The 10,437-nt window shown below is 36.7% G+C and overlaps 1 protein-coding gene across 1 annotated transcript; it reads right to left on the bottom strand.

The window, feature by feature from the left end:
• Positions 1-229: 229 nt before the first annotated feature.
• On the bottom strand, positions 230-1,246 carry LOC127158155 (trace amine-associated receptor 4-like). The gene has a single exon (XM_051101309.1). The coding sequence runs from the start codon at positions 1,244-1,246 to the stop codon at positions 230-232; it is 1,017 nt and encodes a 338-aa protein (XP_050957266.1).
• Positions 1,247-10,437: the final 9,191 nt, after the last annotated feature.

Raw genomic sequence — 10,437 nt, 5'->3', positions numbered from 1 at the left:
AGCAATTTATAATGTTAATTTCACAAAAATGCAGGCTCTTTAGGTTGTTTTAGAATAATTGAAATATATTTTGAATATAATACAAACCCTCTTTTTCATCAGATTACTAAAAATATTAAGATTGCTCTCAGTAAAACACATTTGCAAAATGGTTTCAGCATATATGAAATAAAAATTACATAAAAATAAATATTTGTTGTGATGCCTGAAATAAGTATGAAAGGAGTATTCATTCAAATATCAATGTGTTAGAATGCTTGATGCCACAGATGTAAGTGGATATGAGAATCTTAAAGGCCTTTTGAAAACAAGGATAGAAAAATCCATAAATCAAGGGGTTACAAGTCGAGTTTAAATATGCAAACCAAAACAAAGCATCAAAAACATCACCAGGAGTCACAAAATTAAGGAAAGAATCAATGATAGCTGCAATAAAAATGGGCAGCCAGCAGAACAAATAAACACCCATAACAATGGCCAGAGTTTTAGCTGCTTTTCTCTCTCTGTGAGCAGAGCTTTGGCTCTTCATCCCTCCAGTCACTCTTTCTGACATAACCTTTGCATGTTTTTGTGCAACATAGAATATTTTTAAATACAGAGAGCTCATAATCGTCCCAGGAAGAAAAAATGTGAGAACTGGACATATAATACCCCACTCTTTGTTGAAAAACAAAACACAACTTCCCACACAGTAAACCTGCATTATGAACGACTCCAAGCCAATTTTGTTTACACCTGAAAACACAATAGGAAAGCTGTAGAGAAATGAAAACAGCCATGTGAAGGTAATAAAAACAGTCACAGTGTTGTTTGTGACCCTCATTTTGTACCTCAGAGGGTCACAAATGGCCCAGTACCTGTCAACAGATATTAAACTAAGATGCAGCAATGAGGAAATAGAGAAGGTCATGTCAAAACTAGAATGAACTTTACACACAAAATCTCCCAGATACCAGCAGCCTTCAACAGATCGCACCATGCTGTACGGCATGACCAAAGAGCCCAGCAGACAGTCACTGGCAGCCAGAGAGCGAACGATCAGATGAGTTGGAGACTGAAGCTGTTTGAAGTGAGAGATGGAGATGATGATCAGCAGGTTCCCAAAAACTGTTGTGAGGATCATCAGCAACAAGACAGCATATATTGCCACTTTAACCACAGTAAGACGATGCCGTTTCAGGCAGGAGTTCGGCTGGAGTGGATAGCAGAGAAATATATTCTCAGTTTGAGTCTCATTTGAAGTCATCACGTCTAATCCAGATGCTGAAATGATTTTCTTTGTAAAAAGGTTGACAATTATAAACATAAGTTTAGTAAAGATAAAGATAAAAATATAGTACATGCCCATCCATTTTAATTCCCTAAATGGATTCAGAGCATCTCAGTTTTCATCCATATATACTCTCACATTTGAAGGAACCCTCCTACATCTATCACTGTTACTCATGGTTACAAAAACAACATAAACTCTGGAGATTAAAATAAAAAAAATAAAAAAAAATAAAAATCTGTGAAGTGAAATTTGAAAAGTGATCATTTATAGATATAAGAAAGCAGCTAGGGATGCACAGGCATTATTATAAGTAATGGCTGATAACCAATAAATGGCCAATATTAAAAATCTCTAATTTTTACACTATACTAAAAAAATAAAATCCATAACAATAAAAACAAAATGCTAAAAGTAAATATGGGTATCACAACATTGTAATGTATTAAAATGTGTATTTGTTTTGGGATTTGCTATTAGTGTTTTTAAAGACTAATTTAAAGGAGAACTCCACTTCCAGAACAACAATTTACAAGAATTTAATGTCATTTCTGTCTTTCTGTCTTCAGTCGTAAAGAAATTATGGTTTTTGAGGAAAACATTTCAGGATTTTTCTTCATATAATGGACTTCAATTGTGCCCCCGAATTTAAACTTCCAAAATGTAGTTTTAATGCAGCTGCAAAAGGTTCTAAACGATCCCAGCCGAGGAAGAAGGATCTTAACTAGCGAAACGGTCTGTCATTTTTTTCGAAAAATAAAAATTTGTATACATTTTAAGCACAAAAGCTTGTGTAGCACAGGCTCTGAGATGTGCGTTCTTGAATGATTCGTTCATTTTGAACGGATCTTTAATGTGACTCAGGAAGAATGAGTCGTCTCTGAGAGTGATTTGTTCAGTCACGCATGTACAACATCTTATTAGGTTCTGCACTGGAATTAGTTCACCTGTTTCAAGTCGTCGGGTTTTTCAAGTCGTTTGTTCATCTTATGGGGCTGTCACGTGTTGAAATGAACGACTCAAACCCGAAAACTCAGATAAGAAGTGAGGTGAGCTAATCATAGACTAAAGACCCAGGTAAACAATGAATTAATCTTTTCTGTTTCTATCATCACATGATATCGTCACAAGATCTCGTGAGATCCGACTAGTCTAGCGAGACACATCGGATCTCGCAAGATCTTGTGTCATGAGATCTTGTCACATCCCTACTTGTTTGTAGTGTAATCAATGTTTGTGTAAGCAGTAGATGTGTTAGGGAAGTAACAAGTAACATTTTAATCATATTTTGCTAAAATGAACTAAATGACTCGAAAAAAGATTTGTTCATTTTGCTGACAGAACTCAAAGGTCCGAGTTGGTAAAATAATCCGAACTTCCCATCACTACTACAAATCACGTCTAAGTTCATCGTCTGTGTACTCCAGCTAAAAAAGGTAGAGAATGGCGAAAAACTCCACCTTATTTTCTCTTACAACTTCAGAATCGTCCTTCATCATTGTAGCTTTTTGTTTGTAAACAGCGTTTGACTTACTTGCACTTTGTTAGTCTTTGCGTGTTCGCTTTGTTAACACTGGGTCTGTAGTTCTGCATGATTCAATAGTGCATAGTGTCGTAAACGCGCATCCCAGAACCTGTGCTACACAAGCTTTTGTGCTTAAAAAGTATACAAATTTTTATTTTCCGAAAAAAATGACAGATCGACAGGAAAAAATGACTGATCGACAGATCAGATAAGACCCTTCTTCCTCGGCTGGGATCGTTTAGAGCCTTTTGAAGCTGCATTTAAACTACATTTTGGAAGTTCAAAATCGGGGGCACAATTGAAGTCCGTTATATGAAGAAAAATCCTGAAATGTTTTCCTCAAAAACCATAATTTCTTTACGACTGAAGACAGAAAGACATGAACATCTTGGATGACAAGGGGGTGAGTAAGTTATTTGTGAACTGTTGTTCTGGAAATGGGCTATTACAGCAGGGAGGAGCTGCCTTCACTGAGACCTGCAAGGACGACATTAATATGTTGAATTTTGCAGTGAAATCATACCCTATATATTGTATAGGGCTTGGCAACCGACCTCACTGCGCAGTGCATTCTGGGACTTAAACAAGGGGGTGCCGCCATATTGTGAGGCCACATCGGGTGAGGCTTAAAACAACCAGTTACTACACGAAAATGTGTCGAAAACAATGTTGAAAAGTCGATTAAATGAACAAAATTTATTATACAGAGCAGTATTGTACATGCGGACGGGTACCCAATGGGTGACCCGCTAAAATTGACATAACGGGTGTGATAGTATTTATGTGTTGGCACAGACACGAACGGACATTATATCCAACAACGCAACAATTTCTTCCCATGACTAGAACTTCATCAGTGCTTCAACAACAAGTGGCCTCACAATATGGCGATTTTTCCCATCTAGATCCGTGACATCATGCCCCCATCCCCTATTTAGTGCTGTCAAATGATTAATTGCGATTAAGCGCATTTAAAATAAAAGTTTTTGTTTATATAATATGTGTGTGAACTGCGTATATTTATTATGTATATATAAATACACACAAATGCATGTATATATTTAAAAAAAATGTTATATTCATATATTAAATAGATTTATATATACTATAAATTATATGAATATAAATATACACATGGAAGTATATGTAAATATTTTCAAAATATATACTGTATGTATATATTTATGCACTGTATATATACTGTATACTGTATTTACATATATATAATAAATATATGCAGTACACTCACATATATTATGTAAACAAAAACTTTTATTTTGGATGCGATTAATCGCAATTAATCGTTTGACAGCACTTATTGTATCATTAATCGAAGGCGACTGTCATGTGCATTTTTTCAGTGAAGCCGGTTGTGTAATCAGTAGTAAATCTCCAGCAGGTGCTTTCAAATGGAGCAGCATTTAGTACACAGAGCCATAGTTCACTGAAAAGCTACGCTATATCGCATTCATTATCACAGACAATTAAATAGAACGATTATGAAATTGAAAGAAATCGTTCGTGATAATGACAGCTGTTTCCGTAGCTTCTCAGTGAACTACAGCTCTGTCTAGAAATGCTGCTTCATCTGAAAGCATGTGAAAATATCACATTCAATAACATGTTTTTATTCCAAACTCACTTCATAACGTCAGTCGAGTGTTTGAAATAAATCCTTCTGTGAGATGATGTGGCTTTTTACACAGAATAAGGCACAAATAGTTTTCATAGTATTCTATGCAGTGATAAAGGCATTGCATTATTATATACTGTATTATAAGGAAAATTATAATAAGATAAATCACACATTGTCATAGTTGTGTATTTATTAGTCACGTTGAATCAATGAAAGCAGTTAAATCTTGTTTATTCAGCTGCAGCGATCATGTATTTTTCAGGCGTATGTGGAGTTTCCACGCGAGAGCGCCCTCTGGCTTTCAGATGGAAACCCTGTTTCACTGAAAGATACGCATGACAATCGCAGCTTTCGATTAATCGCAATTGCGATTTCATTCCGATTTAACATGCAGCCCTACTTATATCGTATTGACAACTCATCAGTTCAATATTTACCATCTTAAATTCTGCATAACTGGATGTTTTTAAATAAACACTGACAAAAACGATACAAGTTTTTGGGCTGAACGATATGACGATACATATGACATTGATATAAGTGATCACCCGGATTTAGACACCTGGGTTCACAGACAAATTTGCTTTATTTATTTCCCCGGTATAAAAACCAAGCACATATAAATGTCAGGAAACACGATTCATGGCTGCATATCACTATCCATGAATCACTTGATATTTGGTAAGTTCTAAGCAACACTACTGAGTCCAACAGCCTTTAGTTTAAATGGATTATTGTTTGTTCATATACAGGTGCATCTCAAAAAAATAAAAAATGAACTCTTTCATGATATTCTGTTTGTAACTTCTTTCAAAAACTGAAACTTTCATATATTTTAGATTCATTACATGTAAAATAAAACATCTCTAAAATGTTTTTGTTTTAATTTTAATTAATTAGAGCGTACAGCTCATGAAAGTCAAAAATCCAGTATCTCAAAATATAAGAATATTTCCTAAGATCGATCAAAAAAAACAGATTTGCAAAACAGAAAAGTTGAAGTATGTTCAAAGTGTGACATGTAAGCAATCAGCCTGTGGCACTGCTTAGGCACTATTGGGGCTTCAGATCGTCTGTGTATTGTTGGATCAACTGTTTCTCATCTTTCTCTTAAAAATATCCCATAGATTCTCTATGTGGTTCAGGTCAGGCATGTTGGCTGGCCAATCAAGCACAGTAATATCATGGTCAACAAACCACTTGGAAGTGTTTTTTGCACTGTGGGCAGGTGCTAAAGTCCTGCTGGAAAAGGAAATCAGCATCTCCATAAAGCTTGTCAGCAGATGGAAGCCTAAAGTGCTCCAAAATCTCCCGGTAGGTGGCTGACTTTGGACTTGATAAAACACAGTAGACCAACACCAGCAGATGTCACGGCACCCCAAATCATCACTGACTTCAGAAACTTCACACTGGACTTCAAGCAGCTTGGATTCTTTGCCTCTCCAGTCTTCCTCCAGACTCTAGGACCATGATTTCAACATGAAATGCAAAATTTACTTTTAAATGAAAAGAGGACTTTAGACCACTGAACAATAGTCCAGTTCTTTTTCTCTTTAGCCCAGGTAAGATGCTTCTGATGTTGTTTCTCTTTCAGAAATGGCTTGGTGATTCTTGATGTGCTAACTCCGGCTTCATTCCACTCCTTGTGAAGCTCTCCCAAGTGTTTGAATCGGCTTTGCTTGACAGTGTTCTCTAGCTTGCGGTCATCCCTGTTGCTTGTGCACCTTTTCCTACCCAATTTCTTCCTTCCAGTCAACTTTGCATTTAATATGCTTTGATACAGCACTCTGTAAACAGCCACCCCTTTCAGTAATGGCCTGCTGTGACTTATCCTCTTTGTGGAGGGAGTCAATGATTGTCTTCTGGACCACTGCCATGTCAGCAGTCTTCCCCATTATTGTGGTTTCAAAGAACAAGAGATACAAGTGATTCGTTCAGTCACGCATGTACAACATCTTATTAGGTTCTGTACTGGAATTAGTTCACCTGTTACAAGTCGTCGGGTTTTTCGAGTCGATTGTTCATCGTATGGGGCTGTCATGTGATGAACGAATGACTCAAACCCGAAAACTTGTCAGATAAGAGGTGAGGTGAGCTAATCTTAGACTAAAGACTAGGGATGCAACAATACAGTTAGTCCACGGTTCAATACGTAGCTCGGTTTTTAACCACGGTTTTTTGGTTCAGTTCGGTTCTGATATGTTGCCACTTCAGTGTGTTTTTTTTTGCAACAAATTAACAAAATACCCCCGTAAACCTCTGTACACTGGAAAAAGCGTGGTTTAGTATATGTCTGCTTAACTTTTCTTTTGAGAGAGGTATTATTTTTTAGATTTTTACGCAAAATATAATGGGTTTCATTCATACTGGATGCCAGAGGGCGCCCTTGTGCAAAAAAACACATATGCAACAAAGAAGTATCACTAATGACGTTCCGTTCCAGCTTCTCTAATATGGATAAAAGCATCGCTATTGTTATAACTGATTAAAAAACAAGATATAACGTTAAACGTTTTGAATGCTGAAATGTAAGGACAACAAACACTCGTCTGCAATAATATACGGTTTATCTGTGTTCTTCAAGCCATCTCGTATATTTTCATAAGCCATTGCTAATCGACATATGATGTTTGATAACAAAGTTCGGGAGGAGCACGATCAGATAATCAACTAATTTGGCTCAGGTGCAACTCGTCTAGGTAATCATCCAATCTAGCAGAAGTCATATATATGCACGCAGCCGTCTTACCTCCGTCGTTCGACTGTTTTTTCGGCATCCCCCCCTCCACCCCAACTCCTCACTCTTAATCTATCCTCATCCCACACTTGGGATGGGGGGGAGTTCTCTGGGTTCGGCCCATGTTCCGGGCTCGGAGCCCTCCCCCAGGACAGCACGCCAAAATATGCTTACTGTTTACTCAACCAGATTAGATGTAAGGGTGAACTCGTGAAACACAGAATATGAGCATAGAATTTATTGTCTGCCTCATTTTTTGATAAGAATCCACATCAGATCACATAAGGAAGTTAATTCAAACACTCGATTAATGTTGTGATTTAAAAACAAGTTATAATGGTTTTATAACTTTTGTTTTTATAACTCTTTTGTTGAACAACAGGTTTAGACAGGCTTATCATTGCATGTCATTAGAATGGAAGGTACTCTGCGTGTGTTGCTTTTTCAAATATAAGCTGGGAAGCTCCTACAACTTCAGAATCATCCGACATCACTGTAGCTTTTTGTTTGTAAACAGCGTTTGACTTATTTGCACTTAGATAGTCTTTGCGTGTTCGCTTTGTAAACACTGGGTCTGTAGTTCCGCGTGACCTTTCGACGTGATTCAATAGTACGTAGTGTCATGAACGCGCATCTCAGAGCCTGTGCTACACAAGCTTTTGTGCTGAAAAAGTATACAATTTTTTATTTTTCAAAAAAATTGACAGATTGTTTCGCAAGATAAGACCCTTCTTCCTCAGCTGGGATCGTTTAGAGCCTTTTGAAGCTGGATTTAAACTACATTTTGGAAGTTCAAAATTGGGGGCACAATTGAAGTCCATTATATGAAGAAAAATCCTGAAATGTTTTCCTGAAAAACCATAATTTCTTTATGACTGAAGACAGAAAGACATGAACATCTTGGATGACAAGGGGGTGAGTAAATTATTTGTAAATTGTTGTTCTGGAAGTGGAGTTCTCCTTTAAGTGAGCATTAGATACACTCTGGGAGTAGTGAAAAAAACAGTTTATTTAAAGGGGTCATGAACTGAGAAATCAAATTTACTTTTATCTTTTGACATAGAACAGGTCAATGAACTACAAGACTTCCATACCTAAAATAAATATTTTATGGTCACTGGTATGCACATTGATCATAAACACAGCTCAGGGTTACGTTCTCATTGGCCAGCTTGTTTGTTTTTTATTACGCTTAGTTGTGTTTTATTAAAATGAAGATAAAAATCACACAATGAAAAATACCAAAAAAAATCAAAACAGTAGGATTAGGGTGAATTCAGGGAAAAATCCATACATCTAAAATAACATGTTGTGTTGACATTAATTTGATTAAATATCAGGATATTCAGAAATCAGGATACTGTTAAAATGAACTCTACAAAACTGTAAAATGTGACTATGGCTTTTATTTTCACAACGGTGAGTGCAACTTTACAAATTGTATGTTTATGCTTCTCTATCTCTAATTATTTTGCATTTTAGGCTCATTTGACCATATGACCACAAAGTACGTGCTTTCTGCAAATGTAATTGTGCAAGCGTAACTGATTAGTTTATTTTTTAGTTGTGGTGGTGGAAGTTGCAGGAAGGTTTAATATTGTGTGCAAAACAATCACGCAACCTTATTATGCCTTGTTATACAGTGCACACAAAAAATAGTACTTTGCTTCAACATGCATATTAGTATGTGACAAAACCGAAACCAATAACTCGTTCTCTTTTGATAAGTGATGATAATAACGCTCTGCTCTCCTCTAAGCTCTTCATGGCTTTAATAGCGGCGCGCGACCAATCCGCTTGGATACATCGGACACTTCATTCCGTTTTCAGGCCGGAAAACAATAAAAAGAAAGTCTGATGTCTATGTTTTACCCCATCAATTCTGCGAACGGACATTACAACGATATGACAATATATATATGACATTGATATAAGTGATCACCCGGATTTAAACACCCGGGTTCACAGGCAAATTTGGTTTATTTATTTCCCCCGGTATCAAGATCAAGCACATATAAATGTCAGGAAACACGATTCATGGCTGCATATCACTATCCATGGATCACTGGATATTTGGTAAGTTCTAAGCAACACTATTGAGTCCAACAGCCTTTAGTTTAAATGGATTATCATTTGTTCAGCTCGCATTTTCACAGCTTCCCTATTAAATCCATTCATGCTGCAGGCTCTTTTGCCACTCAGTCCGGCTGAGGGGGCATTATGGCAGAAAAGTGACGTGAATGCATACCCTCTATTGTTTGATCACTTCCACTTGATCACAAAGTTAGTCATTACTTCGTTAACTCTGCCTGTGTTTTCTGCCTTGTTATTGTTTGGACTGTCTGCCCTATGTTCTGACCTTTCGTCTGTTTTGGATTTACTATTCTGAATGTGACAGATGGTTTTTGACTAGAGGTCGACTGATATTGGATTTTACCGATACTGATAACTAGGTTAGACCACCCTGGCCAATACGATTAGTCGACCGATAGTTTTTAAAATGGTTACTGAACGGAAATAGTGCTCTACTATTTAAAAAAAAAAAAAAAAAAAAAAAAAGAGTAGCCTACTGAACCATACTTTGTAAATGAATAAAAATATTAATATTAATTATATATTATATCATTACAATTAGTTCATTGTTCATTAATGCTAACAAAACTGCCAAAACATGACTGTTTTTCTAAAAGGAGACCATTTTAATATAAACCCAATCAAATGCGATTTAAAGACTTTATTGTAGAGCTGAAGATCTTTGCCCGAACCTGACGGGACCCGACAGGTTCGGTCGGGTTCGGGCTTAATTCATATCATTTTACACAGGCTCGGGTTGCGCTCCGGCTTGCGTTCACACCATGATTGCTGGACACACCATCAGTGAGCGCAGGACCGCGCTATAGCCATCTACCTTTGATTCAATAAATTTCCTCCATAAAAACATTACATCTTGGTGAGTAAAGGTTTTTCAAATTATAACTAAATATTAATTGAGTCTTAAATGCATAATGTAGACAGTATATAGGCTAATGTTGGCATTATCATTTTATTAAATTTCAGCTGCTGTTCATCGTCGCGTTGAGGCCGGATTGTGGAGAGAAGTAGCGAAGCAAATCCCGCGGAGCCTTTATCTTAATTTTGTTATTGCCAAATGCCCATCTTAATTTAGAATTTATCTTAATTTAATTTGTTAAGAAAGACTCATTTTTATTGGCGCGTTGGCCTAGTGTATGCCTAGGCCTATTTAGAGTGCTGAGATGTTACGATGTTAC

This window comes from Labeo rohita, unplaced genomic scaffold (genome assembly GCF_022985175.1).
Source record: "Labeo rohita strain BAU-BD-2019 unplaced genomic scaffold, IGBB_LRoh.1.0 scaffold_1364, whole genome shotgun sequence".
Taxonomy (NCBI): domain Eukaryota; kingdom Metazoa; phylum Chordata; class Actinopteri; order Cypriniformes; family Cyprinidae; genus Labeo; species Labeo rohita.
Note: the sequence above shows the minus strand (reverse complement) of the source record. Positions and strands in the feature narration are given on the sequence as shown.

What these genes read in the sequence shown, in the direction of transcription:
- LOC127158155 (XM_051101309.1), bottom strand. Translation starts at nt 1,246, where the DNA reads ATGACTTCAAATGAGACTCAAACTGAGAATATATTTCTCTGCTATCCA.